The following is a 19,833-nucleotide window of genomic DNA, read 5'->3' as shown; positions in this document are numbered from 1 at the left end:
TCTGACTTAAAACACAGAGAGGAAAGTATTGAGAAATTATTTGCATGTCAAGGCTACATGTGATCTGTGGCATAAGGAACGGAGCTAGGAATACACATTCTCCGAAGTTTAAACTCGCTACGATGAACTTTTTTGGTACTGCATTTTTTGTGTAATAGCAGCAGCCAAAATAGAGAACAGGCCATTTTCCTTGACTTAGTGAGAAGAGGCGGCAAAGTAATCTGCTCTGCTAGCCTTATCAAAGTTTTGACAAGATGAAACCAAACTACCGTTTATTTCATATTGCTGGATCACAGCTTTAACAACTTCAGAAATTTTAGGGTGCTGACTTTCAGATCTAGCAACAATCGCTTAACTTGCACTAATGATGTCAGAGGTTGCATTTGTACACTACATGTTTTACTCCTCCTAGAAAGTGAATCCTTGTGGTGTTGTCAGATGATCAGAGCAGGTGGTAGATCTTATTTTAAAATAAGAGTTACCAGAACATGAGGTTGTGTTTTTTCCCTAAAAAGCTGCAAAAATGATAACTTTTGTTTTTCAGGAGCGTTCTCTGTTCTTGTGTAGAATTAAGTAGTGTGGTAAGTAAAATATCTAAAGATTCAGAGTCTTCAGTAGTTTCCTGGGGAGCTGATTTAATGGCTTTAAAGCTGTGAAACACACTTTGAAGTAGATTCATATTTCTGAAGATGTGAAGCACTTTAAACATTATTCATGAATACTACAGTTATTCAGGCACCTATTTATGTCTTTTGTAGGTATACGTACTGTGTTGCCTCTATGTGGATGTTTAAGACAAGGAAACCAGTGTGTTATGGCCCTGACTCGAGATTGTCTTTTCCTTCCGGGTCAAGAGAAAAAAATTTAGAGAGGCCTCATGTCATTTTTCTGAGCCCTTACTTAAACATTTCTATGAAAGAATGATCCTTAGGTTTGTGCCCAGGGGCTTAAGCTTTAAAGTTGTCTTTGGGTGTATGGTTCTGCTATTAATAGCTTTATGAAAAAAAAGGCAATGCACTGAAGTGCACATTGTGATAATGAGGTTTAATTTTCATTTCTGCAATGGACTTTCTGAATGAAAATCTCATGTGTTCTGATAATAGTTTACAAGCTCTTGATAGGTTAACTTACCTGTTTTTCTGAGGAGCTTCAGTGCTGTGGTAACAGGCCATTGAGGTATCTCTGAGGCTGTGAATCATTCCCAGTCATATACGACAATCCTACATCTCCTTTGCTTATCTGTTAAGTTCACTTGTAGGAACTATGTGTTGTGAGGTTTTTTTTCCTGATTTGGAGTATCAAAACAATATAATTTGGAATTTCAAAGATATTGTCATAAATTGGGGATTTTTTGTTTGTTTCCAATGTTTTCATCAGCAAAAAGTTCTTCAATATTAATAACCCATGTACCTACACCAAGTATTACTGTCAGAAGCTTAAAATGGGAGTAGATGACAAAATACATGGAGGAAAAAAATAATGCTACCTCTTTTTAATACAGTGGTCTCACTACCTAGCTCTGTGCAGTTACAGCACTGTTTGCCTAAATCATTATAAAATTGAACTGTCTATCAAGGCTAAAGAAATAAGTTTACTTTTAAAATATATATTATCTGTATTTCAGTTTAGTTAGATTTTATCTCCATTCTCCTGTAAGTTAGTAACTGCAATCCTTGAATCTGTTTTCAGTAGCTTCGAGTGTTTTAAATTTCCCTGAGTAAATTAGAGATGCAGCTCTTGGGGGGGGGGGGGGGGGGGGGGAACACAAAAACCAACCAACCAACCAACCAAACAAAAAAAAAACAGGAAAAGGATTTTTCTGATAACAATTCAAAAATTGCTCTGAGAACTTAAATGTAGTTCAGAAATTATCATTTGTTACTGTTTGAACTAATATAGTTGTGTTGTAGTCTTAGAATGAAAATAGCTTACATTACTGATATAAACTCTGCTTAATCAACAGGCAGCAGTCTAAATTATGAAAATGTTCAGGAATCAAGTGGTGACAATTAAAGAGTTGAACTGCTGTCACTGAGAGGGTGAATAATGTTCTCTTTTTTTATTTTTCCCCACCATTCTCTATTTACTGTTATCTCTGTTCTGAATTTTGTGGTTCATTATGGGGCTTCTGGCAACACTGACAGTGAGATGTTCCTGACTGATGGTTCTGAAGCCAAACTTCAGGGGTTCTTACAATGTCTGTCAGCTCTGGCCTTGCTGTCTCCTGGGATTGCTTTCAATTTGTATCATCCTACAGCAGACTGTAAACCCATCTGCTTCCCGTTGTCCGTGAGTTTAATACCAAGCTCAGAGCAGCAGCAGATAGCTGCATGCATAAAGAAAATGGTACTCGGGGACGGAAAGTCGGCCGCAGAGTCCTGTGGGGCTAGGACTTCAGGTTGGAACTTCAGCATGTCAATCTGGATTAGACAAGGGCTAGATCTGGTTGCCAAACATAAAATGATTTTTGTGATAGAGGAGAAAGATAGTTTAGTTGTGTGCCTTTAGGATTTCCCAGCAGGAGGAAAAGGTGAATGGAAAGTTTAGCAAGTGAAAATGATGGCTGTTCTTGTTGACTGCCTTGCAGGTGCACTGCTAATTAGAAATCATAATGCTTCAATAATAGATTTTCTGTATTCTTCAGGCAGTTTACTCTGGAAATGAGGACCTCTGTTTCATTAAATGAATTAAAAAATAAAGAAGTGAAAAACTAAAATACAACAGATATTATAGTTTTCTTTTCTTATAGTTTTCTTTTAGTTTTAAGATTGTGCACAGTTAAACTGTTAAACTCTTCTGCAAGAAAGTGGTGTGTAAATTATGATAAACTAGAGCAAGTAATGCTACTAAACCAATAGGCCTGTTTCTTCTGTTCAGTTAGCAAAAAAAAATAACAGTGATAATTGGTAAGAGTAAAATGTTGATAAAAGTTTTATCTAAATCTCCTGAATAACTAATGGACTTCATTGGTATGTGAGGTGGCTATTGAACAGCAGCACTGTCAGCAGAAGATGGGTTGAAACTGAGTGCTGTTTTATTTCCTGTTTGGAAAAGGGCTGTGAAGCCTGGCAGAGGTCTGACATTGAGGGTGAATGGAACGGGTTTTGTCCAGGGATTTTGTTTTGTGTAAGGCTGCTTGCATAGCCTTGTGCCATGTGGCAGAGGATAATGTTTGCTTTCAGGCACTGCTTTGAGGTCTTCCATTAGAAAAAATAGTTACTCGTCAGAAGTGACTAGCAGAAGTGGGTAAGTAGTTTGCTAACTTGAAGTGAGGATCAAAACTGCGTCAGAAATACTAGGATCTCTGTACTAATTAAACTTTCTAATAAAAACATGGGCAATGTTATCTTTAGAAGCCTCCAGGAACCTGGGGTCTCAGAATCACAGAATGGTTGGGGTTGGAAGGGACCTCTGGAGATCATCTAGTCCAACACACCTGCTAAAGCAGGTACACCTGGAGTAGATTGCGCAGGAATGTGTCCAGGTGGGTTTTGAATGTCTCCAGAGAAGGAGACTCCACAACCTCTCTGGGCAGCCTGTTCCAGTACTGTGGAAAGAAGTAAAAGTAAAGAAATAAAAGTAAAGAAGTGTTTCCTCATATTCAGATGGAATCTCCTGTGCTTCAGTCTGTGCCCATTGCCCCTCATCCTATCGTTGGGCATCACTGAAAGGAGTCTGGTCCCATCCTCTTGCCACCCACCCTTGAGATGTTTATAAACATTTAAAAGATCCCCTCTCAGCCTTCTCCAGGCTGAACAGACTCAGCTCTCCTAATCTCTCCTCACAAGAAAGGGTGCTCTAGGCTGCTAATCATCTTCATAGCCCACTGCTGGACTCCCTCCAGTAATTCCTTGTCCTCCTTAAACTGGGGAGCCCAGAACTGGACACAGTACTCCAGATGCAGCCTCACCAGGGCAGAGTAGAGGGGCAGGAGAACCTCTCTCGACCTGCTGGTCATGCTCTTCTTAATGCACCCCAGGATACCGTTGGCCTTCTTGGCCACAAGGGCACATTGTTGACTGATGGACAACCTGTTGTTGACCAGAACTCCCAAGCCCTTCTCTGCAGTGCTGCTTTCCAGCAGGTCCACTCCTGACCTGTGCTGCTGCCTAAGGATATTCCTCCCCAGGTACAGGACACTTCACTTGCCCATATTGAATTTCATCAGGTTCTTCTCTGCCCAGCCCTCCAGCCTGTCCAGATCTCGCTGGATGGCAGCACAGCCTTCTGCTGTGTCAGCCCTTCGAACCCAGTTTGGTGTCATCAGCAAAGTTGCAGAGGGTGCACTCAGTCTCTTCATCCAGGTCACTGATGAACAGGTTGAGCAGGACTGGGCCTAACACTGACCTCTGGGGAACTCCGCTAACTACAGGCCTCCAACCAGACTCGGCACCGTTGATCGCAACCCTCTGAGCTCTGCCATCCAGCCAGTTCATGATCCATCTCACCGTGCATTTGTCCAGCCACACTTCTGAGCTTGCCTATGAGGAGGCTGTGAGAGATGATATATTCCTGCTTTATTTGATAGTGTTTCTCAGAGGCAGAAGAGTAAAAACACATGTGCTATTTCCTCCTCTTCCCTCCCCCCATATGAGCTAAATTTTATCTTTGTGGATGCATTGTTCAATTTATGACTGTTTTACCCCTCAGCAATGCACTCTGCAAGTGTATACAAGCTTTCTGCATTCACTTTTTAGTCTATGGTTTTTGCAATTTTTGTATAGCTTTTAATGATTGTGAGTAGAATATAAACATGCTTATCTAACTTGTGCAGTTTCATGCTCAAGTATTTAGAATTTTAATATTCTGCTGTATCTTCATTTTTTTGAAATCTTTTGCTTTTATAACTGCTTAGTTTTACCTTCATATTTTAGTAGTTTAAACATTAAAAAACCCCCACAAATATAAAAATACAGCTAATTTTATCCAATATAGAGGCAGAGACCTGAGTAGTTTTCAGGTGTACTTACATAGCTAATTTTCCTTCTGAGTTATTTTTGCAAGATGCTTTCTTCAGTGAGTTTGTATCTATCTTGTGAGATCAGGCTCTTCTCAGTGGCAAACAATGATAGGACAAGGGGCAATGGGATCAAGCTGGAACACAAGAGGTTCCACTTAAATTTGAGAAAGAACTTCTTCTCAGTGAGGGTAACAGAGCACTGGAACAGGCTGCCCAGGGAGGTTGTGGAGTCTCCTTCCCTGGAGACATTCAAAGCCCGCCTGGACACATTCCTGTGCGACCTCACCTAGGCGTTCCTGCTCCAGCAGGGGGATTGGACTGGATGATCTTTTGAGGTCCCTTCCAATCCCAAACATACTGTGATACTGTGATCAGTTAGAATTTTTTTCCTCAGTTACAAATATGAACAGTCATCCATGTGTCCTTCTAATGTAGACCAGTGGAATGCAAAGTTTGCGTTTAAAAGTAAAAAATTCTGAAGACTCTTTTTTTTTAGCTAGTATGTTTTTCAGAACATATGTTTAATACTTATAAAGTGTGTAGCTGACATTCTAAAATGATTTCCTCAAAAATGCCTTGTTTCTTGCCGGTGGCTATCAAGCACATGCCTCATCAAAGGTCAGAAAGTATTCTCAAAATAGTGTAGCTTCTTAGCAATTTAAAAATGAATTTGTATTCCTTCATGTTAAATATTAATACTAGTAATATCCTAAACCCTCTTGCTTCTCCTGGGACAGAAAGATTACTGGGTCAAAAGGATGTGTTTTCCTCCTTACAGGCTTTATACCTTTATAACTTCAGCTGAAGTGAGTCTTGCATATTTATTGACATTTCTTCCAGGAATACTTTTTTTCCTTAAGTCTATCTGCTTATTATGGAGGTTTTGGCACCTATAATTATTTGATCAGTATAAAATGTGATAATGAATGTATTTTGACAAAATAGAAATTTTCATATTTCTCGTGGAAAAAAAAAATTATTATCCAGGTCTTCTGTAGCTTTTGGGGAAAAGACATTCTTAGTCTCCATATTTTTCCACTACTGTTTAATATAAAGGGGCAATAGCATATACAGCTTAATTTCAGTTTCGCCTTCAATATGTGAAGATACATGGGTTCTTTGTTTCAGTACATGCAGCTACCACCACATTTTTCCACACCAGGAGTTGAGAAAGCAATTGAAACTTCTATTCATGCTATAAACAAGTATTAGTTTTAATTTGCTTTTTCTGCACATAGCACAGTCTATTAGAAGGTTTTATTGGCTAGTAAGCCTTGTGCTTTGATTTTGTGGTTAAATATTTGCATTGCAAGTTAAGGTGTATTGTAGCAATCTACAAATGCAACTAGAGTTCCTGATCTAAGTATATCTGCTGAATAATGTAACCTGTTTGCTGATTGCGAATAATATGCTTATCTATGTTTAATTAATGTGTAATGTATCCTATTAGATTAGTGTTGCTGCTGTAGAATTGCTTTAGAACAAGCCATGTGGGTTTAAGAAATTGATGTTTTAACCGTTTGGTGTGTTTAGGCAACACAGACTGCTGAGCTCCTGTGAAAATAGTTTCACCCAGACCTACTGTGGAAATTCTTTCCGAATATGAATGTTGATGCAGAGCTGTGGGCAGCAGCTAAAAAGTTCCTGCTTTCTAGAGGCTTTCGTGGATTTTCTGTGGAAACAAGTGGTGTTCAAGATTTGTAGCATGATAAGTAACTCTGTGGTCATCAAGGATACGATCAGAGGTTCTTGAGACCATTCAGGGCAGCTTAAGCCTTGGAACTGAGATGAGTTTGCAAAGTCACCTGTGGTAGGATCAGGTGGCAACCAACTAAATGAAAGTTGAGTTATACTGCCCTTTACTGCCTAGAGCAATATTCCTACTGTAATTGTTAATCATAGCTACTGCTTTAGTTGTGCACAAGTTACATCTAACCTAACACTTGCAACAGAACAGCATGTGTGTACAAGCAAAACCCATGCCAGCTCAACCACAAGCTTTACTGACCCATTACTACAAATGTAACTACTGCTACCAGCACCTCCCCATAACAACACCATGGAAGTTGTCATCCCATGCAGCACCCAGGGAGTGATGGGGAGGTATCTGCGCTGATAGTTGCCATCAACTGTCACGCGTCTTGTAGTTAATCTGACTGATGTGGACTAGGGTCCATAGATGTAGCTCTCCTCTGCAAAGTCTGAAAGCAGGGTCGTCCTTTCTTGCTGCTCAGCAGTCAGCAACAGCATCTTCAAAGGAACTTCCCCAATACTGGCCTGCCGCAACTTGTGCCTTGCATAGCTTGCTTAATGAGTTATTTTTTGGCAGATTGTGTCGTTATGCTGTTAGTTTCAACTGTGGACCTTACAGCTCAACCCTTAGTTTTGGTTCTCTACAGTTATCTTAAAGCCACAGTTTAGACATTTGTGTTGGACGGTTTTAAATGCCACAGGAACAGTTGCGCAAACTCCACCACAGATCTTAGACTTGCATATAAGATAAGTATCTTGTCCAATTCCCAAGTGAGAAGCACTGGTACTTATTTTGTATTACAACAGCTGATGTGCTTTCAGTCTGTAGCGTAAGTGTATATGCTACCCAGTGGCCTCCATATGGGAAATATGAGAGGTTCAGTATCTTCACCGAAAGGTGTTTAATGATCCATAAATCAGGAGGAGTTCAAATGTTGGCTGCAAATCTCACCTGCATGCCATTTACAGTGATAGTTTGCGAGCTATGACATCATCTCACTCTAGAAGTCTTGCACAATTTTTGAAGCTGATCTTAGAGAAAGCAGGCATCCAGTATGGCTGATGTTTTTGAGAGGCAAATATTTGGTATACACTTGCCACAAATGTTAGAAAACTAGACATTTGACATTGACTTAGTCTTTCGATAAATCGTAGCCTGTGTCTAAGAAAAATATGCTCTGGGAGCTTGCTCTTTGTAGTCATGATTCTAGTATGGGTCTGGGATAGGTCTCAGGATCTTCCATGAGTACAGAGATCTTTGTATCACTGGATCCTTTTATCCAGCTGCTCTATGTGGTATTATTTGCATGCTTTTTATGCTTCCAGCGAAATTTTTCCATGATGTCTTCGGTAAAAGCAACCAACAGCTCTGTCTCTCTAGTCATAGGCAGATTTTCTTCGCGGCTGCAAGGAGTAATCTAAGGCTTTAGGGACATCCATAGTGTGTTTGTCATGTTCCACCACATCTCGGTGTGAGGACTAATTCTTCAGGTACCATTGGGATCTCCAGTGTCCACCTGGCTCCCTCACCTGTGTTCAGTTCTCTACCAAAAACATTCCTTTTCTTTCCTGCCATCTCCGTCAGCTGAATCATGGAAATGATGAATGGAACCATAGAATCATGGAAAATGAGGCTGGGGTGCATCTCAGTAGAGCCTCTGGTCTGAACCATGGCCCTCTTTAGAAAAGTGCTGCCTTTCTGACCAGATTGCTCAGGATGGAAACTTTCACATCCCAGACCAGAACATTTATTGTCCTGCATGCTTCTTTCTCTTAAAGCAAAAATAAGTTGTAACTTGCTGATACCTCTCTCACCTCAGACAGACCAGCAACTCTACCCTCTTTCTCCCCGCCATATTTTGAGATAACAGAACTGGGCCTGTTGCAGTGGGTGAGAGCGCTCGTCCATAAAACTGTACATTGCTGTGATAGTTGCATTAAGAATGATACATATGTTGCTTTCTAATTGAATGATCTGGCTGATGTGGTGTCTCAGTTTTTATAATCTGATATGGCAATCGCATGCTAGGACTGAAGCAATGTCAAGAAGAAATACAGGAGATAGAAGACTGTAGCTTCTCGAGTTAGATAAACTGAACTCTTTTTTTTTCCAGAAAACAGCAATGAAAATGGATGCAATTGTAAGCTTTACCGAAAGAGAAACTTGTTATCCAGACAAGCCCTGTAAGGGACAGACAGAATTACCTGTCTCTGGGTGAAAACTGCCTACGAACTTCTGGGCTGTGTCAGGTTGTTGGGTGGCTAAAATTGGGTTTCAGTTCTTTCCTCAGAGTGAGTTTAAGTTATTCTTAAAGGTATGAAATTTACCTGCTACCCTTCTGCCAACATAATCATGTGAAGAGATAACTGATTTTTTTTAAAATGTGAAAGTATGTTGTATCTGTAAACAGTGTTTATTTGTAGTACTGCTGTCATCTGAAATACATTAAGTGAATAACAATTATTTTACTGTTCTTCTCCAACTTTTGAACTGCAACTTTTAAAATCATATATATATTACTACTTTATTGCTGAAATTTTACATACTTTACTGATTTGCTTTCTCCTTTTAGGTGTCTTGGCTTTTTAGTCCAACAAGAAGTGAAATAACAAGTCTAGATAGTGGAAATATAGATGACATTTTAAGTGAGTACTTTGAATTTTTTTTTTCTTTGTATGTCTACAGTCACTTACCTATGTGAATCTTGCAATGTTATTAAATGAATATGCATAGTTTAGCTATGAATATGCATAGTTTAGCTTTGAATATGAGAACTGCAATCGACATAAAAGTATTAAATGCCTATGATCAAAATTAGCTTTCGGAAGTAATGCGTCGCCTAACAAATTACTTCATTGTAATCTCAATGAAGATTTGTTTGTCTAAGAAGAATATCTGGTGTCTTGTTTGCAGATGGGAATGCTTGATTGCATAACCAAAACCTGTCGAGAGCATTTTAAAAATTCCCCTAGAAATAGCAGCAGCTGAAACCCACGGTGGTGGGCCTTAAATATTTTGCTTGTTCCACTATGCTTTTCCTCAGGTTAAGCAGTGCCCTGATTCTGGTGGTTCATAGAAAGAAGACCCATAAATTAAACAGATGTATGTTCCTTGTGGGAAAAGTATGCAATTTATTTGCATGTGGTTGTCTTCACAGGGAAAAAAAGTTGTTGCATTGTTTCAAATATATTGCAAAGAAAAAATCTTTATATTCTTTTATTTGAGTCTGTGCTGGAACCTGCCCAATGTGGCAGGATTGCTTTGTGTAATAAATGTATTATTAGGTGATATCAAATGTTTGTAAAAATCTTTTGTACAGTGGAAAACATAGAAACCTTTTGTAAAGCATTACTCATAAAAGGGAATGTATGCGAAGTATAAGTACTTTTTAAATTTATCTGATTACTTTCAATAAATACTTTGTCTTGGAGGTAACCCTGAATTTTTCTGTGCTTAATAATTTCCTGTGCACCACTTCCATTCCTTGCTGCCATAATTTTGATCAAAATTGTAGTTTTTCCCAGCCTTCTCCAGAGTCACCTGTTCCAGCAGGTTGTCTTTTACAGGCTGCCATTATCTTAGTCTTCGCTTGTAACTACTTTGTAACTTTATCAATAGTGCAAATTCATCTAACAACATTTTTAATTTTTGAAGTTCTTTTGAAGTTAATTTTTGATATTTCCAATACTTATTTCAAGTTTTTTTTCCCAATGTCTGGGCCACCACTACTAATAAAAATCAATTTTCAGTGTGGTTGTTATATTGTGTGAAGAATACAGTTCATTTTTGGGCAGGATATTAGTCCTTCTAGTTTTGATATATTTTTACTTTTTTTGGTATGTGAAAAATAATGCATAGGAGCATTATTTCACTACCTTATATCTGTCCCTATAGTATTGCATTTTTTTCAAGTGTCTGTCAGCTGTTTTAGTTTTTTGGGCACTGAAGATTTCTCTGCTACCTTTTGCCTTAGTATTCAGCTTCTTATCAAATAAGGCAGGTAAGGACTGACCAGAGCAAGTTGCACGAGCAGGCAAATAATAATGGTTGACGTTGCAGCTTTTAACCTTTTTTAAACGGTTATGAATATTCTCGGTAATGCTTAACAGGTATACTGGAGTACAACTTCTAGCTTTGAGTGCCTTAATTTTAAATTGAGATTAACTTTTTGTCTCATGTCAATTATTTACTTATTTTGAATCTTAATACCTTAAGTATTGACACTTTTAATGCCTAGTATATCAATAAAATAATTGACTGAAGGCCTCTTTAATCACTTTCACGTTTAATATAGATTGTATTTTAGATAAGATTTATCCTAGCAGTTTTCTAGCAGACTAAGGTGTATGCTGAATAATCTAGAAATATATGCTCTAATACTTTTTGTGCATATTTTTACAATCTCAGATAAAAAACCAAAGTTTACCTCACAATGTGACATTGGATTTTTTTTTCTTTTTCTTTCCCCTCAGACAATGCAGATGTTGCTTTAGTTAATTTTTATGCTGATTGGTAAGTTAATACAAGTTGTTTTTTTTTTTTTTTCTGTGTTTATACTTATGTCTTTTGAGAACTGTCATGTTTGGCTATAGTTTTCTAATTGAAAATACAGTGGTATGATCCTTTCAAACTGTTTCTTTCCTTTTTTTTTTTTTTTTTATTTAATGTCCTGATTACTTCCTCTTCTGCCATCTTTTGTTTCATTCAAGACTCCTATCGGAGGAAAAAGGCAAGAAGGCTTCTATAGTAGTATGGAATAATATGCTATGTAGTTGGTTTTTCTTTTTTTTTTTTTTCCCCTCCCTGGCCCTTAACAAGACAGATTTCATTCAGTTTTTGCTCGTGAACATACGATAGTCCAAAATATTCAATTTTTCCATCTTCTTCTGTGATGCTCCCATGCATGTATGTTAGGGAAAAAAAGGCATGAAATTACGCTAAAAATCAAATCCTTCTCTAACCTGGAAGAACTTCCAAGTAAAGAACAAGAGGAATTATAATTGAGGGGTGAAATCTGAGCGACTGGAAAAGGAAAGAATTTGGGGCCAGGTTGGTTAGACATTGTGGAAGACATATGTAGAAGGAACTGTTTACTTGAAACTATATATTTAAAAAATCCCCAAACTTCCATGCAGAAATCATTGTTAGAATTACTTTAAGTACCAGACGCAGACGCCCTTTTTAAAAATTATGAAAGAAGTCATTTAAAATGTTATGTTCTGCTCCACTATTTGTATTTTTAAAAGAATCTTTAGCAAGGAAGAAACCAGAAAAGTATTTGGAGAAAATAAAAGTTAACGTGCACATTGATACAAAAATGAGGTTAGAAAAAATAATCCTTTTCAGTCTTCCTTGGTTAAAATAGTCTTGGATGTAAAAAGCTTTATAATGTAAAACAATAACTAAACTGCAGTACTACACTTGAAAGAATCCTTTCCTTGCTGTTTTGCTTTGTTAGCATAAAACATCAGCTTTCAGAATCAGAGGTCGTGTAAGTGATTAGGTTTCTGATTCCTTTCAGTTCTCTCACATCCCACTATATATCCAGGTCTGGATGGCCCAGAAATAGTAAGTGCTTTATATGAGATTCATATGAAAAATTTGCACTTTGCCTGTACTGATAATTCATTCAATTAGCAGCAGGCTAATTTTAATTGTTTGTTTAAAAAGTGATTTTGAAAAATTCATACCCAGTCTTTTAATATGGAATGAAGTTCTCAATAAAGATGTTTTTATGCCTCATTTAAACTTTGTGTATAGACATTATACCTAAATCATTTAAGAACATTAGTACATATCTCTCTCATTTTATAGAGACTTTTTATGTTCAGTTAGTTTGCATTTGTCCATTTGCTACCACAGACTAAATTGATACTAGGCACATTTAAACCAATGCAGTTTTTCTATAGAGAGATTGCATTAATTCACCAAGTAAACTATTTGTTTGAAATGTCCTTATAATGATAGTACAACTAAGTAACTACTCAAGAAACTAGGTCTAATGTCTTATGTGTTCTGTATAGAATTATGCTACAGGTGCTGTCTTTTAACCTCAGTAAATAAATGAAACTTTTAATATGGTTATATTGCGTTTGTGGTCTATAGATGCCTGGTGGATCATGGACTACTTCAAAAGGTTTTATTTAAGATAACCAAGGAAAGAAAATCTATGGAGAGAGTAAATCTACTACACTGGGACTTGGGATCTGTGGTGCCGTTGAAAAATAATTTTGGGGTTTTGCAAATTACAAGCTGCAGGAGGCTAAAAATGCATGTTCTGATACTTCTGTGATAGAGGGAAGATACCGATTTTATAATAAGTGATATAGCAAGGTAACACGCATCCCATTTTAGGACCTTATTAGCACAGCTCTTTCTGCAAATCCCCACTGTTAGCAAATCCTCTCTAGAACAGGTTTGCTTTGAATTTAAAGATTTGTGTATGCTTGCAAGCTGATTGATTTTATACTAGGCCATAATTTTAAACCATTACAGCCTTCATTTTGATAACTACATGTAGGATTTCAGTCATCACCCCTCAACACAGCATATTGCCAGACTATGATGTAACGTGACCTTTGGATGAGAACACATCAGTTTTGCTGATGTACATACTCTGCCCTAAGGGTGGCGAGAATGAGGGACAAGGAAGCCACATGTAACACATATGTGCTACGTGAATGTGTAACACACAGTTGTGCTGCCCAGAGTCAGGTTTCTTTCAGAAAATGGCCTTAAGGCCTGTTTGTATTTTGAGAGCAAAACCTGCCTCTTCACTTGAGTGTTTGCTGCTGTAGACATAACAGCATCCCCAGGCTATCACTGTTACATTTCAGTAGGGCTCCAGCGCAGGCTTTTTTATTGCAAGTCTGCTCCATGAGGTCTCATTCTGACAACTGCTACAGTGGCGTTATACGTCTTCAATTTAAAATTGTGCCATCTGTTTAGAAGAACAGAACATAAAATAATTTTATTGACATATTAATAATAGGCTTGTGCATTAATGTTACCCTAAACTCCCCAAAGCCACCAAGGCATCTTTAGAATCCTACAGCCTTTTCCACAGGCAGAAAGAAGGAGAGCATTTGCTTCAGAATCTGACATGACTGGAAGAAGGGACCTGTGGGATTCTCCTTGTTTATAGTGCTGTAATAGCAATATGTTCAAATTCTACCAAACTTGAGCAATAATATAATAATACTTATAGCTTCTATTGTTCACCGGCATAAATTTGTCTCTGTGGTATTTCTGTTGATTGATTCTGGTGATTGTTGGTGAAAATGTGAATCTCAACAATCTAAGTAACTTACTGTATTTTTAAAATTACTTCCCCAGGGATAACTCAGGTAGAAAAAATGAAGAACAGATTTTCCGAATAGAATGTATTTTCTAAATGCTTAGAATTGGTTTACTGTGTTTCTTAAGCAGATAAAGCAGGAGGGCACATCTTGAACTACATGTGCTTTTAGAATTATTTTCCTACCTGAATTATTCAAGTTACTTTTGATCCTGTTTGTATCCATTCAGTTGCTGGGATTATTAAAAGTAGATGTTCTTTTCCAGTAGCTTTTCTTTCTTTTTTTTCTTCAAGGATTGAAATATTCCCTGAGTCATCAATTAAAATATTTCAAATTAGTATTTTGAAGTTACGATTTTTGTGTTCTATCCACAGGTGCCGCTTCAGCCAAATGCTACATCCTATTTTTGAGGAAGCTTCTAATGTAATTAAGGAAGAATATCCAGATAAGAATCAAGTGGTATTTGCTAGAGTAGACTGTGACCAGCATTGTAAGTAAATCCTGATTTAGGTTGTTGTGTGCTGTCTTGCCAGTAAGTTATTCATTGCACTGAAGAATATACTAGACAGTAATCTGAAGTGTAGTTGTGCCTGCCCCATCACTTAGCCTGGAGAGAGTTGCTTATATACATCAGTGAACCTCTTCTTCCAAATTTGTCAGGGCAATCTCCAGTGTTGTTTTCTCATTGCGTTTATATCAGTTGAGCCAATCTCATTTGATCAGGGGAAAAAAGGGCTGGGATTATTTAATTGAATTGGCTTGGAGATGTCAAAGAAGCATGAGTGCAACAAATGGTTCAGGTCTTCACAACTGAGAAAAGGAAGGGGTAACCCTCCATTGTCAGCACCAAGATGATGTTCTGTTCAAGTCTTCCCTCCAGCTAGGAGTCATGGTGGACTGTGAGTTGACTTCTGCACAGCCAGGAGGGGATCAGAACTCTTCTGCTTCGCTGTTTGTACACATGCCAGCAAATGGTTGTGTATTTGACTTCTCTCCCCACCTTGCCCAGAAATACATGAAAACGGTATGCCAAAACTTCTGAATTTTATGCTAGTATTAATCCCCAAAGTTGCTCTTTAATCCCATAATAAGTAAAAAGTAAGGAATATCCTCTACACATTGAAGGGCAAATGGAGAGCACTGAGATTTTTGTTATGATGCTTTTTACAGTTTAAGATCAGCTTTTTTGTTTAATGCTTCTGGAAGAGCAGCATTTGCAGGCATAGTTTCTTTACAGTGGTTTGTGATTCCAGAGTTGCAAGTGGCTTCAAACGCCAGCAGAAGTTCAGTTCTAACCAGTACTGATGGTAATATTTGGGCTTTATAAAACTGTTAATTTATAAGAAGGATCACAGTTGGGAATGTGAGACATCACTCTACAGAGTTATTAATTTGTTTCTGCAGCACATCCCTGAGACTTAGCATTGAATTAATAGCTGTGTTGTAGTGCTCTGTTATAAAAATCTAGAGCGAGAACTTTACAGAACAGAAAAAAGTCAAATGCATATCTATGAAAAATAACTGATTTAATTTACATTTTTTTCCCATTTTGACAATCTAATTTTTTTGTGTGTTAGAGGGGATTTTTCCCTGTAATGAGAATTCTTGGTTTGAAGTGTCTTGATTCTTACTTGCAGATTTAAGTCAGTAACTCCACTTCAAGCATCTTCCATTGGCACCATTTTGTTCTCTATTATGTACATATGCATGTAATTGCCCAATAATATAAGCACCTGTCTTGTGATCTTGAAAACGTTCTCAATCATAAAAAAAATACTTTTAAGGGAGCAAACAGTATCAACTCAGTATCTGAAGTGTAAAATAAGCTGATTCTTTAAGCTGTGAGTAGTCACTAAGGAGTTTCTGTTTTATCCCTTTCCAAAGATCAGCAAAACCACTTCATGACCATGTGAAACTTAAATGCCTCTGGAATTAAATTGTTGAATTGCTGAGATATAGGACCCCCTTTATGGCCTCAGCTGGAAAAAAGGCACGACAGCATTCGCTTGGAGTATGTGAGCAACTCTATAGTGCTCAGTTGCCTTCCTGCATTAGAGTAGTTGGGATGTGTTAAGGAACTGATACCAAAGTAGAAAAATCAATGCAGTTGTAACAAACATTCTGATTGATTTTGTGTCAGCCTATTAAACCAGTCACTCTACATACTTGAAATTACTTTTGCATATAGTTTTGTATATATTCTCTCTCTTTCATTAGTGAGTTTCTCGAATTTACTTGATTCAATTGAGAGGAAGAGATTAAGGACAGTCATGCTTTCAGTTTACTTGATGTTTAGGGATGTCCTTAAGTCTCATCTCAGTGTTTAACAGTCTGGTTGGCTCATCTTTTCATTGACTCAAGATACTGACAATGAAACTTTCTATGAAGTCCTCACAAAAGGCTGTAGTAAAATCAACCTGTTTGTTAAGGTTTACATAAGTCCTTATTTTGTTTGTTGCAGCTTTAGTTATTTGGATAACTCGGAGAGTCTTAGGTCTGCTGGATGCTCAGTGTTTAACCATGAGGTGTTCTTGTCTTGTGCCTCAGAACATTTTTTCCCCCCCAAGTATTTGAAACACTTTAGATGCTAGTTGCTTGATCTCCTCATTTGTATGTTGACTTGAGCTCATGAGAGCTTGTCACAGAGAAGAAAGGAGGAAATGGAACTGCAGAGATTGTGTTCCTTCCCCTGATGTAGTGGGCTAAGTAGTGTGAGCCAGCAAGGAGTTTTGATCTTTCTTTTCATTACTGGAATACTACGAGTTTGCTGTATTTACTCTTTGTGTCTTTAATTTAAGAAGTAGATGAGCATGACTTCTGCTGCAGATGCTGTAAAATATCAGAATTAAAAATAAAATCCTGTAATGACAGATGAAGTCTTTTTTTCTGCAAGTTGCATTGCCTTTTTGAATTAAAGTAGCAAAGCTACTAGTTTCTATTGTTTATTTAATGGATAGTAAGCAATGGTACATTTCATGGAACACAGTTATTGAGTATGTCCTAAAGTTTTAAGTATTTTAACTTTGATTTTAATGTATGTAATGGCAGCTTTTTAGTAAGAGGGTGGATGTTACTATATTCTGCAGCTTGAGCCTGCTGTAGTAGTTTATTAAATGTTGACGTCAAGATTGTTATTGCACTTTTTTTGTTCCGTGTTTTACCTTTGGTATTTTTGTATGTGTTTACATATTTTAGCAACACTAGAAGGTTTATGCCAATATTTAGGGGTTTGTTCTGCCTGCAGATTTCATACCACTAGTAGTTCAATATTAGGATGGTGTTATAGAGGTAGTGGATTATTTCCATTACAAATAATCTGTTTCTTTTTGAAGCCAAGACTCTGTAGGGAATCCAAATAGCTGATTTCAGGCCACTCAAAAACAGCTTTCAGAATGGTCTGCCAGGCATAGGTACTTTCCATTTAATGCACTGTTATTGAAGCACACTGCAGGGCCCAACAGCTCACACCAGCTTCTGAGGGTAAAGCAAATTAAAGAGAATTATTGATGCACTGCCAAATGTTTGATGCTTAATGACAAAACCGTCATTCTGTCTGCTCTTATAGCCAATATAAAGATGTCCTTCTGGAAAGTGATAGGCCCCAATGTGGTTAAATACAAAATCTGAATATGAACACTACATTAAGCTTTTATATGTTGGTTTTTTTTAATTATTATTTTACACCAGTTTAATAATATTGTAGAAGATAATTAGAACTGAACTGCCTAAGTCAAGTCATCAGGCTGTTTTTAAGCTAGTGTGGAACGTACACTAAAGGTGAATGTGTTGAAGCAGATACTCTTTCAGTTTCCAAGCTCTCATCCTTTCATAACTTATAAATATCTAACTTCCACTACATAGTTTGCTGTTTAAATCTCTGGTGGTTTTGGTGTGTTCGATTTAGTAATTAATTTATCTTAAAAATTATGCATTTCTGTTCCTAGTGTAATACCTAGTAAAAGTCACCCTCCGTATAAAATTATGGAAGACCTTTCTGCATATACATTATTAGAAAGGTTTTGTTTTGGTGGTGGTGGTGTTTGTTTTGGGGGATTTGTTAGGGTTTTTTTGCTTGCCTGTGGGGTTTTTCTGTGCTTTTTTATCTTTCATGTTAAGCAGCAATGTTGGAAACTCACTTGATATCATGGATTTCCTGTGTTTCTGTTCTCTGTGACTGAATATTGCAATATAAAAGAACTGATGTTTCTGGAGGAGAGTTTATATTTTGAACAGTTTCTATGAATTCAATATTAGGCATTGTGGAACAGAATACTCATCAGTTAATTTTTGGGGTTCAATTCTGCCGCACCATTATTTGCTTTGATTTCTTAGTTCAAAAATAAAAAATAAAAGCTGGTTTTAATACATTTTTTTGCTTCCAAACAGACAACAACTCTCTGGTGGGATGTTAAGAGGTGCTTTGCTAGACAGACTGTTGGGGGAACTCTTGTTCTTTCTTCCAAATTGTCCAAGGGTGGTTTTCTCATTCAGTACAGTGAGCTTCTGGTCTCTTTGGGTCTGGCCATTCCTGTTATGTGTGCTACTAATGTAATACGTAATGTAATGTGTGCTAGTGTTGGTTTTCATAGGGTCACCTCGATGGTATTGCTGCTGTGCCTTCAGTAAGAAAAATAACTTAGTACAGTAAATTTGGAAGTTCATAAATGAACTGTAACTGAATCTGTAAACAAGCGTGAGGATTTCATTGTGTTCCTGCCACTTTGCCTGGAAAAAAAATACCAGTCTGAAAGAGTTAGCTTTGGATAAAATAAAAAGTGGAGGCGATTCAGAAAGGTTGTTGATGGCTCTCCTCAGGAGAGCCATTTTGTCAGCCTGTCAGAAAAGGTTATGGGATCCCAACTGATGGGGCCCCGCTAAGGGCAGGCATGGCTGTTGTGAATGCTCCTTTGCAGCAGAAGGTGGTCTAGATTTGCTATTTCCCAGCTTGTCGGTAGCTGAGTTTGATGTGGAGCATTGATCGCTTTTCTTGTACCTGTTTTGATCCGTCATACAAGTCACTAGTATCACAGTCATGGGGTAGGATGCCTAATTGAGGTGGTCTCCCAAGTTCCTTTCTAATTCTGCTTTCTATGAATATTCCCGGGTGTTATGATTGCGGGCAAGCATCACAAGAGGAGTAGTTTATCTGGAGAGAACTAATGCTGTGTTATGAAATTCCTAACAATAATGTGAACATAGTGCTATATGTAGGAAAGTAGGAGGCAAAAAGGCCTTTTTAAGTGATCTTGAGAGAAAAAAGCTTGTGGAATAATAAGTAAAAAGGTACCTATCAAAGAGAGATTTCATTTCTCATCTGTAGTGTGCCCTGGCAGGCAGCCTGAGGCACTTCAAAAGATGTGATTGATCTCAAGTGAGCAAGCAGAATACTCATTTGGTAGTCCCAGCTTCAAATATACAGCTGAAGGAATTTTTTGCCTTTGAGATGGAAGGTATTGCACAAGGGTGAGGAAGAGTTAAGGTTATTTGGCACAGAAAGATTAGCATTAGATCCAGTAGATTTTATATATATATATATGTATGTATGTATATATATATATATATGTATGTGTGTATATATATATATGTAGCTATGCAATTTCTATAAGCATCATGTAAAAACAAAATTAGGAAGGTTTGTACCTTTTAGGTACCTTAGTACCTGAAGAAAATGTCAAGTTGTAGCTGGGAGACTTTTTTTTTCCTTTAGGTAGGTTACCATTATCTGTTTCTAATACCTCTTTTCATGAGAAAACAGGCAGTGAGAATGTCTGGAAATATTTTTAAATTTAATTTAGGATTTACTATAACTAATGTGATCTTTG

The 19,833-nt window shown here is 37.5% G+C and overlaps 1 protein-coding gene across 1 annotated transcript in view; it reads left to right on the top strand.

The window, feature by feature from the left end:
* ERP44 (endoplasmic reticulum protein 44) overlaps window positions 1-19,833 on the top strand; it is a 54,484-nt gene that overhangs the window by 12,558 nt on the left and 22,093 nt on the right. Inside the window, exons 2-4 of the mRNA XM_065831031.2 lie at window positions 9,286-9,358; window positions 11,186-11,225; window positions 14,386-14,501. Of these exons, the coding sequence (XP_065687103.1) occupies window positions 9,286-9,358; window positions 11,186-11,225; window positions 14,386-14,501 (229 nt within the window). The remainder of the gene's footprint in view (window positions 1-9,285; window positions 9,359-11,185; window positions 11,226-14,385; window positions 14,502-19,833) is intronic.

This window comes from Patagioenas fasciata, chromosome 2 (assembly GCF_037038585.1).
Source record: "Patagioenas fasciata isolate bPatFas1 chromosome 2, bPatFas1.hap1, whole genome shotgun sequence".
NCBI lineage: Eukaryota > Metazoa > Chordata > Aves > Columbiformes > Columbidae > Patagioenas > Patagioenas fasciata.
The sequence above is the reverse complement of the archived record's forward strand: the minus strand, read 5'-3'. Positions and strand labels throughout refer to the sequence as shown.